This window comes from Pempheris klunzingeri, chromosome 8, assembly GCF_042242105.1.
Source record: "Pempheris klunzingeri isolate RE-2024b chromosome 8, fPemKlu1.hap1, whole genome shotgun sequence".
NCBI classification, from domain to species: domain Eukaryota; kingdom Metazoa; phylum Chordata; class Actinopteri; order Acropomatiformes; family Pempheridae; genus Pempheris; species Pempheris klunzingeri.
Window position 1 is genome coordinate 20642334 of NC_092019.1, and position 18573 is coordinate 20660906.

Sequence of the window (18573 nt, forward strand, 5' to 3'; positions counted from 1 at the left end):
AACATGCAGTCATTTCATCAACTTGTGAGCCGGCCCGCTGAAACACTGAAGACAGGAGCAGTTGATCGCCCTATGACACAAGTTATTTCCACATTCCAGGATTACAACAGAGGTCTATGGGAGTGTCGCTGCTGTCTCTGTCAGAGGCGCTGACTGGGACGAATACAAGAGATCTGGCTTCAGCTAAACTTTGCTGTGATCTTTAAATACTTTTATATCTTTCTTTAAATATCTTTTTTTAAATGCGATCTTAAGAATAAAAGTCTAATTTGCAAAAACAGCATGCTGGTGCACAAAAAAAAAAAAAGAAGCACTCCGATTGGCCGAAAGTAAAGGGCTCTCTGATTGCCTATTTTTATGACTTTTTAAAGCTACTTTTTATTTTAGTATTAGAGTTACTCTGCCAGAAAGTTCAAACATTTAGCGAGCGTAACTGAAGACCACTTCTCAGGTGTAACATTTACCATCACCTTCCCAATTTTTCAATAATTTCTGGTATTGAGTTGTAGTCACATCATAATATTACATGGAAGGTTTCTATAGAAAGATCAATAAAAAAGATTAGATGCTCTAAAATCCAATACAGAGAGGTGTATTCTATGTGGTAATAATTTCAAGTACTGATATGGAGTCACCGCATCACATTACATGGAAGCTATAGGAAAAAAAAAAAAAAGCCATTTTACACGTGTCCAATAACTACTTTCAATACAATTTCACAAATGCTTCGTAATCATGTCTGATCAAGTGTAATAGTGCGACTAAAAAGAAGCTCTGATGAGGCATCTACTTAAAAACTCATGAGAGAATCCAAAGTTTCACTGTCTTTATTTACAGTACATAAATGGAAATTTGACTATGAATGCTGTAGGCTTCTGACAAGCCAAAAATAAAAAAAAGAGGAAGTCTTTAAATACATACAGCATTTGAGCGAGGAAACACACAATAACATCAACTATTTTTCCCTGCACTACAAAGCGAAACAAGGCAATATCATTACAAGTTGTATGTCTGCAATGCTTTACTCTAACAATAAATGATGATTATTAAACGATAATCTAGAGTTCACATTCCACGTATCATGTACATTGACATATAGCCCGGACGAAGACAAGAGATTAATCTTCAGCTAAACTTTGCACTCGGTGCTGTAAATCCCAAAAAAATATAATTAACTATTGTATGAAGCACGACATCTTAATCTGGCACCAAGCACTTTTTATTGTGAGCACTGTCAGATGTGAGAACAGTCATGCATCACACGGACATTACACAAACAACCTGAGAGTAGGAGGTCTTCTTGAGACAGCTGTGGCAGGTTTAAGCAACAGTTTAGAAATTACAGAAAATACAAACCAGCCTTGTTCCATTTTTTTTTTTTTTTTTTCCAATAAAGTCCCACATTTACCAGTTCAATGAATTGTTCCATTCACTGCTGAATCCACTATTTGATTAATGTTGATGATTATGTTATCTAACCTGAAAGAACTTGGGCAATACACTTTATGGGAACAATTTACTCGTCGAGTCCCTCATCGTCCTCTTCCTCCTTGGCGTCCACCTCGCTTGTGTCTGAGAACTCGTGCAGGAGGACGTACTCGCGGCTGCTGAAGCCGAACTTGATAACGTCTTTTTCTTTGAGCTCGTAATAGCGCTGGGCTTCGATACGCTGGTTGTTCAGGTAGGTGCCGTTGCCGGATCCCAGGTCAATGATGTAAGGCCTTACCCTGCGGCCAGCGGTGCCATCCGCACGTGTAAACTCCACCAGTCTACAGAAATACAGACAGAAAGGAAGATGTGTTTTTACACATGCAGCAATAAAAATCATACAAGCACAGTTCAACATGGAGAGACATTTGCCTAAGCTTACTAAGACATAGCAAAGTGAAACACCGTGGCTATTAATGCTGATTCTTACCTATACTGGAATACTGCATGTTGCTTGGAGCAGGATGGGTGGTCAATGGGGATATCAGCGATTTTTCTCTGCCGTCCCAACAAATAGGCACTCTGTCTGTGAATGTACATGACTGGAAGGGGTTCATCATTCTTGAAAGGGTACAGTCGCCATCTGCGTTTGGGAATGCGAGCCTCGGGTGGCTCATTGTACTTGATCACCACCCCCCGGAACGTGTTGGTATCTTCCGTCAGTGCCCCTGACAGTTGAAAGTTGGGCATCTCTTTATCAGCAGGAGCTTCTGTGTCTTCGCGGCCTCCATCAGAGAGTCCAGAATCATGCTCTTGGTTTTCTTCGCGCCGCTGACGGTTTTCCCTGCGCCGCTCATCGTGTTGCCGTCTCTCAGCTTGTTGGGAGGACAGTGCGTCTCGTTCTCTGTGTCTGTCTCCACCGCGGTCCCTCTCCCTCGGTCTGTCCGATTCCCACCTGCTCCGCCTCTCCTCCGGCTGGTCGTTTCTTCTCCTGCGCTCATCACCGCCGGCCCGATGCTCCTCCCGCTCCTGTGAGACATTTGGTGAGAGAGCGGCCTAAGAAAAGTTATTAGTTGAGGGAAAATTTGCAGTGTTGATTTTAGTACAGGCATTACAGTTACAGAGGTTATAATGTATTGCATTCAGTCGGAGTGACGAGACTGAAAAGTGGCCACTGTTCAGTCTGGGATGTGACAGCGATGACTATGCTGCTGTTTCTCTACTGGCATATACCAATTAGAAATGATAAGTTACAATGACAACTACAACACCCCATGGTCTCAAACATTTAAAAAAATAGTAATCATGAGACCATTATACTTGCAGATCATTATCAATCAATATTTAAATGATATAGCACCAATTCATAACAGTGTTATCTCAAGACGCTTTACATAAAGAGCAGGTAAGACCAAACTCTTTAATTAAGAGAGAGACCCAACGATCCAGGAATTCAAATTTAAGGACCTGTGTTTCACCTCTAGTGAGCACTTTTACACTACATCCACATTCACACATCATTCATGTGCCGTTAACTTTGTGGTAGCTCTGCTATGTGGGCCAACTTTAGACAAATATTGGCTCTGCACATGGCCTGTTGGACTCAGACCAAATTTAGACAAAACCATTAAATTGTTAAACCTTATCAGTTTTTTTTTTTAAGTCACTACTTGGAAAATTTTCAGTATGTGTTGTTAACGCACAACATGCCACTGGTTGACCATTAGATGTCAATAGACGTTGTACTAACAGTGTCCAAAGGGGTGCAGCTCAGTGAAGGGACACACTCTAATCCTAAATACCAGCAGCAGCAGCAGCAGCAGCTTATAAATAAGCGATGTGATAGTGATAAATAAACTGGTATAACGACACGCTACTGAAACAGTGAGTTAGCCTATAGCCACTTTTCGATCTCGGCGCTGCCTCTCATAAATCCATATCGCACGTTGTTAGTAATTTTGAGAATAGTCACCCGTTTTATTCGGACATCGGCACCACGATGGGGACTTCTCCGGTTTCTGGGCGATCTGCTGCCTCGTCTGGCGGGAGATGTCTCTCTTCTAAATGGTGAGCGGTCCCTCGTCCTGACGGGTGATCTACACGAAGAACAAAAAATATCCTGTTAAAAAGACCTTCCCAGGACATTGTCAAACTGCAAAATGACAGCCGGTCAGGTGAAACTCATGTGGGCTGGAGCGGTTTGTTCAGTGCTAGCGGACCGAACAACACTTTTAGCCGAGGACTCACTAAACGCGTATGTTGCGTCTATAAAGGTGAAAAAGTAAAAGCACGTGGTGAAAGCGGAGTGATTTGATGGCTGTGTATCAAAATTACCTGCTCATTCTTCTTCTCTGTGGACTCGAGTGGCCGCTGGATCTCGACCTCGAGCGGCGTGTTTTCTGTGGCCTAACGGGGCTCTCTTTCTCCTGCTTTACCTTAACTTTGACCTCCCGCTCCGGGGATTCCCTTCTCTTGTGTCGCTTTTCTTTGGTCATTGTAAAACATGTAAACTAACTCAACCGTTATGTGACTAAACACACATCGTCGTCGGCGACAAAAAGTGTAAAAAAAAAACAAAGGCGAACTCAAAAATTGAAGCTACCATAAACTTCGTTTGTTGTGCTCTAAGTACGCACTTCCGTTTCCGGTGGTACGCCGAGAATTCATGTCGGCATGGTCGCCCACTTTTTATACTTTGACTTTGGTTCCGTCAAGAGCGCGTCTCTCAGGTCTCGTTTTTTATTTTTATTTTTTTTAAATAACGATGGGAAGGGTAATTAGAATTCATTTTAGAACCAATATTAAAACACACAAGGCACGTTCAAAGGAGACGTAAAAATTAAAAACAGAAAGTGAGAGCCCAGCAGCGGTTCATTATTACTATTATCATTATTATTATGATTATTAATATTATATACTAGTCACCAAAATGAACAGTGCAACAACTGCCGACATTTGTGAACCCAAACACTGGGTCCACTCGGACAAACTAAAACGGGGCGCCGGGAACGCTGTTGTCATGACAACACAAACAGTGCGCACACACTTTTTTTTAGCTACAGCACCGATATTTCTGCACCTGAAGCTCAAACTAAGAGGCTTCTGTTTTTATTCTGTTGATTTATTGCGTTCACAGTAAACCACAATGATTCCACCAGCCGAGTCTCTCTTAAAATACAACACTCCATTTTTGGTCAGCAAAAGCACCGACAGAAAATCACCAAAGGTGAGTTTACCAAGTGACGCCACCCGAGTTCAACGTTAGCGTTAGCTAGTTAACGTTAGCTAGTTAACGTTAGCTAGTTAGCAGTTACCTGGCTAAATGGAGGAAGTGAAGTGGTGCCAAGCAGGTTGGAGAAATGCTTGAAAATGCTTATTACTTATTTCCAAGGTGTATATTGAGTGTTTATATTGCTTTATTTGAAATCTTACCTTTCCCATACGTGTGTGTGGCATGAAGGGACTAAGCTTGCAGAATGATATAAAATAATTCAATATCTTGATGTGAGCCAACTTTTTTTTTTTTAAGGCACTTTTTTCTCCCCCTTTTGAGTATGTTTTTAAATATGTATATGTATCTTTAAGCCTCCAAAGACTGGACCAGTCTGGAGTTCACATTACACAGTGTCACCACGTCCTCCTAAAGTATCGAGTATGAATCATATGTATACTTGATTTATTAAACAGGTAATATGAAGTAAATAAAATACTTTGACAAAGACAATGGCACCTGAAGAAACCCTTTTGTAGCACTCATAACCTGCAGATGTGCCAAGCACTGAAACTGAAGTACCTACTTTGTCTGTGCGTGGCAACATCAACATGACAACAGGTGACTTTAAGTGCATGCACTACAGTGTCTCAAATATAATACTTTTCACTACAGGGACGCCCTTTGAGAGTGAGCCCTCAACAGCCCGTTAACACCGCCCCTGTTCCTCCACCTCCAAAACCAAAACCCACCTCTACCGAGGCCGCTAGGCAGGAAAATCAGGAGATCCTAAACGCCATCCTTCCGCCCAGGTCTTTTTTTTTCTTCCTTCCCATCCTCGATATATTGTTTAGCAGGTTCAAACGTCAGCCTCAGTCATGGTAACTTCTACCACTGCAGGGAATGGATGGAGGGAAACCAACTGTGGGTGCAGCAAGTGTCCAGTGCACCTTGCACAAGAGCTGATGTTATTCACCTAGAGGAGCTGCTGGACACAAAGCTACAGCAAAGGCAGGCCAGAGAAACAGGAATCTGCCCTGTCCGCAGGGAGCTCTACTCCCAGTGCTTTGGTAAGGAGGACGCCGAGATGCTGGTGATTGCTGAGGCCTCTGTGGTTTCAATGATTGTACACAGAAGATGCACAAAGAGCTAAAGGATGTGTTAGAACTAGTCTTGTGATTGATATGGCCGGATTTTACATTTTATTTGGCTTTCTTCTGATGGAACCATGTTCTTATATTCCAACGAAGGCACATATTCACCCACATCAACTCAAACTCAACCATCTGATCCTCCTGACTGTCTATTTCTTTAAGATGAGCTGATCAGACAGGTGACCATCAACTGTGCTGAGAGGGGTCTGCTGCTGTTGCGGGTGAGAGATGAGATTCAAATGACTATTGCTGCCTACCAGACACTGTACGAAAGCAGCATGGCTTTCGGTATGAGGAAAGCGCTGCAGGCTGAGCAGGACAAGGCCGACACTGAGAAAAGAGTGAGGACATTCATTTGTTATTTATTATGAATTACACCAACCAATTGTATATACAGGCACACAAGACAACAAATGGCAATTAACAGATTTTAGAGATTTAATTTGCCTCTAATCTAAAGATACAGGAATACAAATATGAACTGTTTTTCTGTCAAGTCTCCAGCAGAGAGCGCCATTTCTCTTTAAGAGTTGCTGTAAACTGAGGATGGTGGTAGTGCTCTCATAATTGGTCATCCACCTGGGTTAAATTTACCAGCCTGTCTTATTGCATACCTAGATTTTGGATCTGGAAGATGAGCAACATGACTTGAAGAGGCAACTGAACGAACACAAAGCTAAATGTGATGTGATTGAAAAGAGAGAAAATGAGAGACGACAGGTGGAGGAAAAGAAGTACAATGAAGAGATTCAGTTCCTGAAGAGAACTAACCAGCAGCTTAAGGTGATGTCTCATAATTACATAGCACAGAAAAAATGCCCCTTTTAGATTTAGCACCATTAGTAACTGTGTTGCTTGTCTTAAGATTTTAATGTTTGTCTTCCTACTCAGACCCAACTGGAAGGGATCATTACGCCACAGAAGTGACTTCGACAAACAAGAACCCAGTTGCTATTTGCCAGGACAGAATGATAATAAGTTTGTCTTTTGTTTCTAGATGATAAACAAATGCAAATATAACTGAGTATATTAGCACATATTTTATTGTTTTTCTAACAGCGTGGCATGACAAGTACAGTTCAAACAATTACTGTACACTCCTCTTGAACATCAAGAGAGCGTTACACCTCTAAAAGATGAATGAAATGTCATTCAAAAACGATTCTGGGTTGAAGGGAAAGAGAAAGTTGAAAAGGCGACAGACAGTCATTTCCCAGAGGGACCGTTATGGTCAAGATAAGGCATCAAGTGGCCACTTGATAAAGACCATTCAGTTCGCAGTCTACCTTCTATCAAATCAACTTTTTCAATAAAAATGTGGCATTTCTGGCTCATTTAAATACAGATTTATTATATGTGTTGTGTGTTTTACAACTCCGGTTTAGTGCTTTGCTCTTTTAGCCTTCTGGCTTTCTGTGGCTGATGCTGGGGCCTTTCTGTTCTTGTTCTTGTTCTTGACGTTGTGTGTTTCGTAATAGCGGACACCAACTTTCTTCGCCTTCTTTGCACGTTCCATCGCTCTTCTCTGTAGTGATGGATAGAGAAACAGAGACAAAAATTATGAAATCATCTTCTAAAAAAGACCAGAGCTTTCTATCTCCATTCCTGTTAGTGTGGGGAACAGACATTTATCTGTTTGACGTCACTGAGAGCAAACACTGCATACCTGTTTAGACGTCAGTCTGTGCGTCTGGGTGGACTCCTCGTCCTCCTCAGCTTTCCTCTTCTTGCTCCTCTGGCTTGCAGCTAAATTCAAACAAAGATTAACAAAACTGACATCAGTGCCTGCCTGGATCGCAGTGTACCTACCTAATTTGTATGGCTATAGATAAACACTGTACACATTCTTTTAATGTATTTTTGTGTCAAACTTAAGAAAATACGTCATTTATTGTGTGGAGAAACTGCGTAGGAATTTCTTTCAAAATAATTTCAACAGTCAGCACCATACAAAGTCATGACACGTGTTGATTGACTACCTTTCTGCTGAGCTTGCTTTGCTGCTGCCGCTTGTTTAGTCTTGATGTCCTGGAACACTTTGTCAGAAAGTTCCTTAGGTATCCTGTCCAAAGCAGAAAGAAAGTAAATCATTACCCAACAAAGCAAACAGTTTACTCCTGTTTGGGTCTGTTGAAATGAATGGCAATTAAGTTAGGCTTAGAGTGACTAGACAAGTTTTCTTTGACTTTGTTCTTCAGTGTGTGGGCTAAACAAGCTCAACAAGAGGAGATGACATGCAAGAGTTATGCAAACAGGCCACTGATCAGACAGCCGAACTGATGACTGCTAGCCCTCAGGGACTCAAAGGCCGGTTACCACGGACCACCTAAAGTGCACGGGATCTCTCTGTCTGACAGCTCCATGCTTCTTCACAAAACACAAAACAAAGAAAGTATGCGAGTGAGGTTTGGGTGCGAGCAGACGTTACCGGATTGAGGAGAAGCGTTTGGATTTGGCCCGGTCCAGGAACTGCTTGTACTTAGCGATCTTGTCATCCAGCTCACGGATCACCTCGCGTGAACTCTTGTTGCCGTTTGTCTTGCCAGTCTGAGCGCTTGTGGGCTCGGGCTCGGGCTCGGCAGCCTCTCCATCGATCGGTTCGGAATTGGACCCGTCTTCCTGTCCACCCTCCTCTTCCTCGCCGTCTTCCTCACCGTCAGAGCCAGAGAAGTCAGACATGTCCAGGTCAGGCATCTCCACTGGAACTAAGTCTTCCTCGCTGAATTCAGGTGCTACGTTGATCTTGCCAAAGTTCTGTCGCACGTTCGCCAGGATCTGCTGGACCTGCTCCTTCTGTCTCTGCTGCTGTTCCTGATGTTCGTCTGAGATGGCATCCACGCTGTCTGGCTGCTCCTCCTGCACATTCTCAACTACCCCTGAGGGGCCTTCACTTGCCAACTGCTCCTTGTCCTACAAAAAAATCACAATAACAGCATGCAGGTTAACACACGGGACAGGTTGGTGTAGGGGAAAAGTGATTTCCTGAAAGAACACCGATGTAAACATTCAGTGAACTTACCTCTTGATCACCCTCAGGTCCAGGAGGTTTCACAAAGAAGGGGATTCGTCCTCTCTGCCAATCATTCAACACCATTTTGGAGACCGTGGACAGATCTGGCTCACCGCCCTGTACGATACCAAGAATACACTGCCCATCAAACTAGTGGTTCACATTACACCTAACCATTTTTACTGAAAGCTGTGGAGAGTAAAGCACATAATGTACGCAAGCAGAGTATACATAATATATCAAGCATTTGATGTTGCACTTCATAAAATAGGAGGCATTTGTAGAATACCCAACGGATGCTTTAACTAAAATTACTGCTCATTCTGATGATTAAGTTTTGTTGTGACCATATTCTCTGCTTGTTAAAACTTTTATGGCTGATTTTTTTTTATTAAATCAATGAATCCAATAAAACAAGAAAATGAAAGGAGAACTTGCAGACCTTAAGAAGTTTCCCAGTGCGAAATGCCAGCTTCTCAAGAAAGTCTTCAGCAGAGTTCCAAGTGGGGATGCGGTAGGTCTTCTGGATGTATTCTGGCTTGGCCCGCTCCAGCACTGCCCCAATGTGCTCCTCTGGGTTCTTGATCTTCTCCACTTGAACCTTAATGAGGGAGGAGAAGACGAAGGCGTGCAATTTAAAATATGAACCTGCAACCTTTCAGTTACGGGGACTCCGTGGCCTACATGTTAAACCTAGGATCAGGAAAAAGGATCCAGAGGATTAGAATCGGTGCTGGCAGCAGCATTTTTTAAACAGCCGGGAATTAGCAATAGAGGCCCACTTCCAAGTCCAAGTGGATTGTCATTGGACGTTGTTTCTGGAAAGACATATTGCACAAATAAAACTGAATTCACCCCCACTGTATTGTCGACTTCCACAGTATTGGGGGTGATATCGGGAGTATGCAAGGTAGCTATCACCAATCCTTGGTACACAAAAGATAAAAAGGAGAGAGAGACTTACCACTCCTTTCAAGACAATATCAGATTCACTGTCTTCTGACGGGTAGACGACACCAGGACAGTCAATGAGGAAGATGCGCCTCATCAAAGTGATATACTGCCACACCTGAAAAACACAGAGAGATTAATGCTGGTTGTCTGGACAGAAATGTTAAGTCTCGTGTGATATTTTGCCTTGTTAGTACTTCATAATATTAAAAAAAAAAAAAACTGAGTCAACTAATGAGCATGGCAGCAAAATATACATAAAAAATAGCTTTTGGCAGAGCAAAGCGCAGACCGTCTTGAATCTGGCCAAGAACTGTGTTGAAAGTTCTTTTCTCCTCGTGCTACAAACAACTTCTCTCTTCCAAGAACTTGTTTGGGTGTCAAACAGTGTTGAGTGTGTGGTCAGAATCAAAGACAAGGTGAGAAACAAAGGAGCGCTGGCTGCAGGCCCATCAGATTCATTAGACAGGTGTGCCCCTCTGTTGTGGTCCAAGCTCACGGCTCTGGAAGGCAAAGAAAAAGAAAGATCTTTTCTCTTTCTTTTCCCCTTGACCCTGCTTTGGACACTGGGGGTTCCAGACTCTTGTTCGTGTCCAAACAGGATAAACAGCCCCAGAGAGAGGAAATTAAAGATAAAAATGGTTGTTGTTCTTTCTCTTGGTCCAGTCCCCACTTAGATTTTCAGTAATATAGTTAGGAACACGGAGCCGACTACTTCTGTTGCAGCTATCAACAATAACCAAAGTAGGAGGAGGCACATGCACGTTTTCACCTCACATCACCTCCCCACTCAATCCAAACTCCTCTCTCCTTTTCACTATACTTTTTTTTTATTGTCTTAGCGTTCGTGTGAATGGTCGCATCTTTTCTTTTGATATTCAATATTTTAGACTATTAAACGGTCAATTCATCTGTAGTTGTTCCTGCAGTCGTCTTTACAGGACTGTCCCCTGCAGTGCTCATTAGACAGGCTTCCCATTGCTCACCTTGCCCGGGTGCACATGACTTGGTTGAGAATCTTCAACCTTACCTTTGTTTCTCCGGCAAGGGGTGCCACATTGCAGACCTTCTTAGACCGCAGTGTGTTGATGACTGAGCTCTTTCCCACATTAGGGTAGCCGATGAAACCCACACTTATCTGTTTCTTGTCTGTGTGGAGCTGTGGGAAGCAAAACAATTAAGTCAGGGCGTTGTGTTCCCTCAACAACAGCCCCAGTCTGTCCTCAGCTCATGGAGGTAATTTGAGATGGGGCTGTTTCCATTAGCATTTAGCAAAACAGTTAACTTGTCATCACTCCAGAAGTACACTGTAGTTTGTTCAAAACACATACCAATGGATCTTATAAAAGATTTTTTATGCAAACAAAACAATCACAAATCTGTACCGTTTTAATAATCAATAATTTAGATAAAAACATCTTTTATGTTTGTCCCTGAGGGTAAACTCTAAAAGGCTATTTGAACCACATTTTTCTCCTTGTAATCTCCAGACTTTTTGGCGAACGGGATCCAACAGAGAGAGACATTTAAAAAGGGGAAAACCAGACGCCTTTCTGTGTCTTACTCACAAAAGCCTCTTTAAATCACAATACTAACACTAACAAGAACATTGCATGTGATTTCTTGACCTTTCAAAACAGTTGCTTAAAAACAGACTTGGCTTAATCTATAACTTAAAGTCAGACTTGCTGCATAAAACTTCCCTATGAGTGACTACTGTAAGACTGACTTAAATGGCCTGTTGCGCAATGCATTCTGGGTGAAATATCTCCGTCCTGCTACCGTGAGCTGGGACAGAGTCGTGATGAATGTCCCGGTGTGTCTCTTTATGCCGCCCAGCGTACCGTTAGAGAGTTTTCCTCAAAAATTCCCCCTGTATATACACCTCGGACTGACGGACTCACTGACAGACAGCAGACCCACAGGTAACATGGTTAATTACCTCAGAGGGTCAGTTATACACATTACATAAATCACTCTAGCCTAACACAGCCATCGATATATAACCTGATAGCTGCTTGTGTATCTACACAAATAACACATTTCTACCAACTAACAAATCTCCATCATCTCACATATTGAAATAATGCTCAATCCAAATCCTATCCATGCTTATGTTTATACATAAAAAAGCACAATGTAACGATGTGATATAATCCTTCACTCAGGAGCTGTTATTGTCTTGCAAATGCCATAAATGAATTTTGAAAAAAGCCCCACAAATGACTTGTATGATTATGTGAGTAAAGTTGAAAGAATGAAATACAATGAAAAATACTGTCAAAACCAATTCAATCCACACACTACATGGCTTACTTTTGGAATGGGCAAAATAATGAGAACTAAAGAGAACACAAGAACCAAGCACCAACACCCATTAAAGCTAGTACTATTGGTTTTCATAAGGAAATCTATAAATATTTTACGCGACTTAATAGTACACTCATAAATCAAAAACGGGTTCCATTCGAACGTCCAAGGGCTTCAAAAAGTTCAGACATTGTTCTGCTGCAGAAAAGAAAATGATTCCACAGGCTGGACAAGACATGGCAAATGGCAGATCAAAGCTATTTTGTCACTCTGAATCAGGGGCATGTGCTTACCTTGCCAAACTGCCTGAGCAGCTGAATGAGGGAGCCCTTACCAAACGAGTTGGTGAGGCTGGCATGGAAAGCCAGAGTGGGGTACTCTTGGGACAAAACCGCTACCCACCGTTTCTGGAACAAAGTTGAGTGGACACAAAGAGACAGGCACACAGTTTAGTGCTATGAGAGACTGGACACAAGCACGTCCAGCCAAAGATGATCGTGTTGTAAATTTCTCACCGTGACCCAGGTGGGGATGAGGTCACACTTGTTTAGTACAAAGATCAGATGTTTCCAGGGCTTCTCCTTCTTCATGTATGACTCTATGCTCTTGGAGCGGGTTCCCATGGGATCGCGGGCATCCAGCACTTGGATGATGACGTCAGATGAGTCAATCACCTATTGTAATAAAACAGTCAGGAATGCAGAAGGAACCCAGAACACTTGAGTGTACCAACTCGACATTAACATGAGGCACAGTACTGAGAAGAAGGTGAAATGGTACCTTGTAAAGTTCTCCCCAGATCCTCTTTGACTGACCCTTTTTGAAGATTTCCTCCCGTGCTTCCTCACTGTTGCAAAATGAAAACAAACTTATTCCAACCTTTAAATATAATATAAATGTGCATTCAGCAACCAGGCTTCTGCCCAGTATAAGAGGATAGATTCTAGTATCTTCTGAAAGTCTTACCGAACCCCCGTGTCCTCGGTCACCAGGTCTCTGTCCTTGTCTGCGTCGTAGCTCAGGACCGAAGCCTCGGCCTGCTCTACCAGGTCTTTCACATCCCCCACCACGAGACTGGGCTTCTTCCTCTGAGCCTTGGGCCCAAACGTGGTCTCAAAACCCTCCGTGTCTAAAATGTGCACCTTGGAGTTCTGCAGGGGTAGAAACACAGAGATTAGACGTACAGCTCTGTTTTTTCTAATTAACAGGAAGCCACAAGAAGGCACCACTTCAAAATGTTTTATTCTGTTAAAGACGAGGAGGAAATTTCTAGAGATCCTTCATTCAGGTTTTGAATGAATTAATGTTTTGCTATGTAATACAGCCGCACAGGTGCATATTCAGCCTAGAGGAGGCCTACATTTTATTATTAGATATAATATGCATTAAGAGCTAAATTGCTCTGTTATTCAGAATATATGGGCTGCATCATGTTCCTTCATACTACATTATGGTGACCTTTAACGTGATGCATCATATCTGTGGCGAGAGGTTTGGAAAAACACTCTTCATCGACAGTATGAATGAAAAAAAAAAATAACAGTTGGATGGCAGAAATGATAACTGAGACACAGTACAGCTATGTTGTTAAACAGATGGGCAACAGGAGGAAAGGCTTTTGTTGGTGGTACAACCACATTTTGATAAAGTCAGAGCGATACAGTTCTTACATGAGCTTCACACAAATTCACAGAACAGTAAACAGAGAACCCAAATATGGAACAACTAAGCCAAAGAAACAGCATCTCAGCTCCTCCCAGCGAGGAGAGAGAGAGAGAAAGAGAAAGAGGGGTGCGAGGAAGACTTGAGCGCAGGATTACACTTTCCACACTTGTGTTTCATCGCTCCACACTCCTCCAGAAGCCTCTCTCCTCATCTCCTCCATGATAGCTGACAGGTAACGATGTCTAGCTCACCGGATGTGAGGAAGGTTAAGTTAGCAAAATGAAGGGCTGGTCAGAAACAGTACTGTTTAAGGTTGCCATAACTATCTGCCAAGATCTTCTACAGGATTTAGAACCACTAAATCTGCCTTTTTGGAATAAGATTGATCACCTTGGCAACATCCAATTGAAGAGAATGGTGTTTTATCAAAATCATAAAGGTCATGAATTGGCGAAAGCCTGTTAGCAGATGAGGGTGTCTTCACTGAGGAGGGAAAACTACTGCTCTGCATAAGCAAGCTACACTGACCTGGCATGCTGTTAATGAAAAGAATATAACTGCATGAAATGAAAAGGATGGTGACTGCAATATAACAGCTTTCCTAGCAAACTGTCAATAAATAATTAGACATAAATGTAAGGGGAAAGAAATCGGTATCCTTAGCCTCTTCAAACTCATGGCTCCAGTTCCATGAGGCGCTACAGTATAGAAAAAACCAAAAAGACTGAAACAGACCCAATTATTTGTTGGAGAAGAAAAAGAAGAACTGGATGATATTTGGAATCGTGTTGGTTATGGGGTGAAAAAGTTGAAGCCTGGCAGATCGCACCCCTCCCGTGCCAAGCACAGTGCCAGCACAGCGGGGCAGGGTGAGAATTGAGTAAAGTGAATACAGTGAGGCCTCATGTTCATTGCACCTCATTAACTCCCCCAAGACTCAAGCTACTGAGAAAAATAGAGGCATGATTGTAATCTGCGTTACAATACATAAAGCAAAGATGTCAATAGTTTAATATGCCAGGTATATTCATAAAAAGGGTGGAAATTCACACTAACGATGCACATTTCCTCGGAGGAACCGAACTCGAAGGCAAGGAGCATCAAACGGACAGCACAAGACTTAAATAGAAATCATCCTTCCTTCACAGTAAAGCAAAAAGAGGTTTATACCCTTTATACTCACATGGGCTTTGACTCTATCATGCAAGAGGGACATGGGTAGTTTGCTTTGCCTCATCACCACACGATACGGATCCTTCTGCACTGCTCCCATCTCTTCTTGGAACTTCTGGAGGGACGACTGCTTGATAACGCGGGTGTTTGCTGAAATACAAAATGCACAGAGAGCAAGCTTACTACACTGAATTAGCTTAGATTTCCCACTGCTGATCACATTTATAGCCCCTTGTGTAATCAGTTTCCCTCACATTCACTGATGAGTTATATCAGGGGTATTAGAAGTTTTCACAAATTTTACATAAGGTCTTCTTTCAACACCGGCCACCACTGCAATCAACGACCAAAGCAATCAGGCGAATGTCACCAGTTAACTAAATGATTTTTACAACTGTATGTCTGACAGGCCTGTCAAGTTTTATTCAAGAATTTAACCCCTGTTCATATGTGGGCAAAGAACAGAAATGGTTATTACACAGATTCTGATCAATTACAGTATTACATGGCATCGTTCTATGTATAACAGAGCGTTGCTATGGTTGCAGTTCTGATGACGGAAGCAATGAAATAATTTTTAGATGAATTTAAATTGTGTTAAGTCAGTTTTTCTGTGAAAAAATTATTTAGTTAGAGGAATAATGTACAGCAAGCGGGATAAATAAAGTGTCTATCTATCTATCTATCTATCTATCTATCTATCTATCTATCTATCTAGCTATCGCTTCACCCTGTAAAAATGAGCAGCTCGCTATAGAGTAACTCTTACTTGATGTGTAATGAGCTGTTTCAAAATTCTTAGTGTATAAGCAGAACTTTCTGGTGGAGGTGTAGGCGTAGACTTTCTGTGTAGTACTGTGCCGCATCAATGCACTAGGCTCTTGCTGCTAATACAAAATGGAGAAAACTAACAAGAATTTTTCTGAATGGAAAATCTTGACAGCAAAACATCTGGAAGTAATGTGAGTACACGTGTTAGGATTTGCTACCACGGTGTTTGCACAGGACATTAAAAACACAGAGATGTTTCAGCTTTTTATGCAGGAAATATCCATGTGTTGATAGATGGCTTCCGTATCACAGAACATGAACATATATCTAAAATTCACGAAGAAGCAAGTGATCGGCCCTGCTGCAACACTACCACCCTGTCAAAGTTATTATTCATGTTCTTACAAGTATGGAAAAGAATCAACTGGGCACCACATTTCAGAATTTCAAAAGATTCCCACTACAGACAGATATACTGGCAGCTATTACTGACACAGGAAGTGCACTTACCAAACCATTTGATGTTCGGCTCAACTCTGGCTACTGTCCCTGGAGCCACTGTGGACTGGTACTGTAAGGGTTTGATGACTTTTCCACGGTTGTTACTGGGAACAGAAGTGCTCAGTATGAAAACAGACCTTGATGTCATTCGGCAGTTCACAACAACAATACAAGTATTTAACATCAATTACCATCTCTGCTTTTGTCTGTACATATTCAGACGCTTGATCGTGGCTCGGTCCCTCATGTTGTTCCCACCAGCACCTTTGGCTCGATCTGTGTAATACATGTAGTTACTTTACAGAGTCATCTGTTTAACAACACACTGAGTTATCAGAATATATTCCTTTTTTCATGGGCTACTTCAATAACATCTTATCTGACATGATGAATAATAGCATTATCCAATTAACTAATATCTGTTTCCAGGCTTCTTTTTTTTTTAAACAATTGGTCTTAATACTTCTACTAGACACAAGCGCTTTCCTACTTTTCCTGTCTTTCTACTTCTGTGTCAGCATTTAAAAGGCCCAATACTCCAGTTACTGCGTGTTAAAGCAGCACTGGAAGTTAGAGTTAAGTTTGAGTAAAGTCACCCCGGGCTGTGCTTCATTTGGCACATTGCACTCTTGTTGCAATGTTGGTGACTAATTTCATTTAGCAGAGGAAAATAACCCAAATATGTCTTTTCTGGAGCATAATATCACCCGGCAAGCTACAATTAGCATTAGCTGTCAACAAACGGTGTGGCTAACGGGGTGCTAGCTCACCAGGGTTGCTGCTGGACGACGAGGGGTTTATCGAGCTTTTCCCCTTGAACTGAGGCTTCACCATTTTGGCAGCTTAGTTGGCAAAGCCTTCCCTGGACAGACAACTGGACACCACACGAAGGTGTCGGAAAGCTGAAGTTTAGCTGCTGTTTTTCCTCCCAGCTCCGAGCTGCACACCGCACACGTGTTGTCACGGCGAAACAGGAAGAACGTCATCAAAAGAGCGACAGCTCCAGCAACCAATCAGAGAGCTCCCGTCAGCGCACTGACACACAGCGCACGGATGTGTGGTGGAAGATGTATGGTGGTAATTGTAGCTGTGTGAAACATACATGGGCTCTTGTATAAGTATCTCAACAGTAATTAATGTGAAATTAAAGCATGTGAAATGTAGAAGGATAACTGTAGCAAAGGATTATTATTCATTCTGAAATAAACTGCACAGCGATATAGATATACACATTTCAAATAGTTGTGTAAAAGTAGTTTAGAAATATAACAAGTCAAGCATCTTTCATATAGAAAATCCAGACAAGTTGGAAAAAGATCAATGGACTTTAAAGCTCAAATACGACTCTTTATGTAAAAGTTGGATTGCTATACTCTTTTTATCCCAGAAGAGGGTGCAACACAATTTCTATTGGGGTATTGTTCTTCCTTACCTGACTGGCTCCTGTCTTCACTTTGAGATGGACGATAAAGGTCAGAGGAGGTATACGACTTGAAAGTGAAATGTGTTTTACATTGTAAAAGAGGTCTGGTGGTTGAATAAATGTGTTTAGGCAGAAAGGGCAGAAAAAGAACTCGTGATCAGGGCTGTAGCAGGGAATTCAGAAATGCTCACAAGGTCACAAGTCCAAATTTCCACAGTTCATCAACAAGGATTAGGATGAACATACATTTACGTAGACGCACTATATTGTTTATGTATTTGTTCCAAGCATGAAATTCTAAATGCTGTTTAAAAGAGCTCTCCACTTCAAAAAATGCAATTTAACAGGGGAAATGCTAAAAAAAATTTTTGTTGTCCTTAAAGTACCAAGGACATGACCTCAGCGTCCTCAATGGTGGCTACAGCCCTGTTTATGAAATGCATGGGCTAAATAGTCAAATTAAGATAGAAATATACATTGCCAATATCAAACAGGGACAGGAAGTTAAATGATTGAATTGAACTATTCAGTTTTCACCTCAGCTGAGAGGCAACTTGCATGAAAGAGAAAAACAGATTCTCTCAGGACAATATGATTTCCATTAACACAGAACTGATGTAGGCTCTCCTATTTGACACCAGAATGTAAGAAAGGCCGAGTTGGTCTGGTTGTGATGATGCTGTTTTCACAGTGTGTACGGTATGTTACACAAATGTGGCTCAGCTCCAAGGTAGGCAAGTTTGTAGAGACTCCGGTCTGGAGAGGCGCCATCCAGTATTCAGTTTATACAGCGGGGAGAGCGAGGAATGTTCTCTGTTCATTTTCATACAGATGAAATTGGACCTGACTGCATTAGCAATGCACTGCAATAAATGATTTTTTTAAATCAGAAAGAAGAATTTTGTTCCTCTTTAAGCTGGAATCCAAACAGAAGAAAGAAGAAGCAGATTAAAGCAAAAAGAAGCTGTTTAAGTTC

General features: G+C 41.9%; 3 protein-coding genes across 4 annotated transcripts; 1 reads left to right on the plus strand and 2 right to left on the minus strand.

Moving 5' to 3' along the window:
* Positions 1 to 1216: 1216 nt before the first annotated feature.
* Positions 1217 to 4054, minus strand: snip1 (Smad nuclear interacting protein). Of its 2 annotated transcripts, none has more exons than XM_070836163.1 (4): positions 3763 to 4054; positions 3401 to 3524; positions 1919 to 2457; positions 1217 to 1769 (listed from the first exon to the last, which is right to left on the minus strand). In XM_070836163.1, exons 1-4 carry the CDS (start codon positions 3921 to 3923, stop codon positions 1517 to 1519), a joined length of 1077 nt encoding a protein of 358 aa, XP_070692264.1. In that variant the 5' UTR covers positions 3924 to 4054; the 3' UTR covers positions 1217 to 1516. The 2 variants fall into 2 exon arrangements, with proteins under 2 accessions (XP_070692264.1, XP_070692263.1); XM_070836162.1 differs by having other exon boundaries at positions 1919 to 2484.
* A 504-nt stretch (positions 4055 to 4558) lies between these two features.
* On the plus strand, positions 4559 to 6822 carry dnali1 (dynein, axonemal, light intermediate chain 1). The gene is made up of 6 exons (XM_070835126.1): positions 4559 to 4654; positions 5315 to 5451; positions 5540 to 5709; positions 5956 to 6134; positions 6412 to 6576; positions 6685 to 6822. Exons 1-6 carry the CDS (start codon positions 4574 to 4576, stop codon positions 6718 to 6720), a joined length of 768 nt encoding a protein of 255 aa, XP_070691227.1. The 5' UTR covers positions 4559 to 4573; the 3' UTR covers positions 6721 to 6822.
* On the minus strand, positions 6819 to 17141 carry gnl2 (G protein nucleolar 2). The gene is made up of 16 exons (XM_070835125.1): positions 16945 to 17141; positions 16366 to 16450; positions 16184 to 16278; positions 14913 to 15052; positions 13031 to 13215; positions 12845 to 12911; positions 12580 to 12738; positions 12358 to 12471; positions 10785 to 10913; positions 9768 to 9872; positions 9246 to 9404; positions 8813 to 8920; positions 8222 to 8703; positions 7773 to 7855; positions 7460 to 7539; positions 6819 to 7318 (listed from the first exon to the last, which is right to left on the minus strand). Exons 1-16 carry the CDS (start codon positions 17006 to 17008, stop codon positions 7175 to 7177), a joined length of 2199 nt encoding a protein of 732 aa, XP_070691226.1. The 5' UTR covers positions 17009 to 17141; the 3' UTR covers positions 6819 to 7174.
* Positions 17142 to 18573: the final 1432 nt, after the last annotated feature.

Excerpts from the sequence above, each read along its gene's own strand:
- snip1 (XM_070836162.1), bottom strand. The coding sequence starts at position 3,923 with ATGACCAAAGAAAAGCGACACAAGAGAAGGGAATCCCCGGAGCGGGAG. Across the intron at positions 2,485-3,400 it reads CCGATGTCCGAATAAAACGG|GCCGCTCTCTCACCAAATGT; the intron begins GTGACTATTCTC and ends AACTTTTCTTAG. Across the intron at positions 1,770-1,918 it reads CATGCAGTATTCCAGTATAG|ACTGGTGGAGTTTACACGTG; the intron begins GTAAGAATCAGC and ends GTATTTCTGTAG.
- dnali1 (XM_070835126.1), top strand. The coding sequence starts at position 4,574 with ATGATTCCACCAGCCGAGTCTCTCTTAAAATACAACACTCCATTTTTG. Across the intron at positions 5,710-5,955 it reads GCTCTACTCCCAGTGCTTTG|ATGAGCTGATCAGACAGGTG; the intron begins GTAAGGAGGACG and ends TATTTCTTTAAG. Across the intron at positions 6,577-6,684 it reads GAACTAACCAGCAGCTTAAG|ACCCAACTGGAAGGGATCAT; the intron begins GTGATGTCTCAT and ends CTTCCTACTCAG.
- gnl2 (XM_070835125.1), bottom strand. The coding sequence starts at position 17,008 with ATGGTGAAGCCTCAGTTCAAGGGGAAAAGCTCGATAAACCCCTCGTCG. Across the intron at positions 10,914-12,357 it reads TGCTCAGGCAGTTTGGCAAG|CTCCACACAGACAAGAAACA; the intron begins GTAAGCACATGC and ends TGCTTCCCACAG. Across the intron at positions 7,540-7,772 it reads AAAGCAAGCTCAGCAGAAAG|CTGCAAGCCAGAGGAGCAAG; the intron begins GTAGTCAATCAA and ends GTTTGAATTTAG.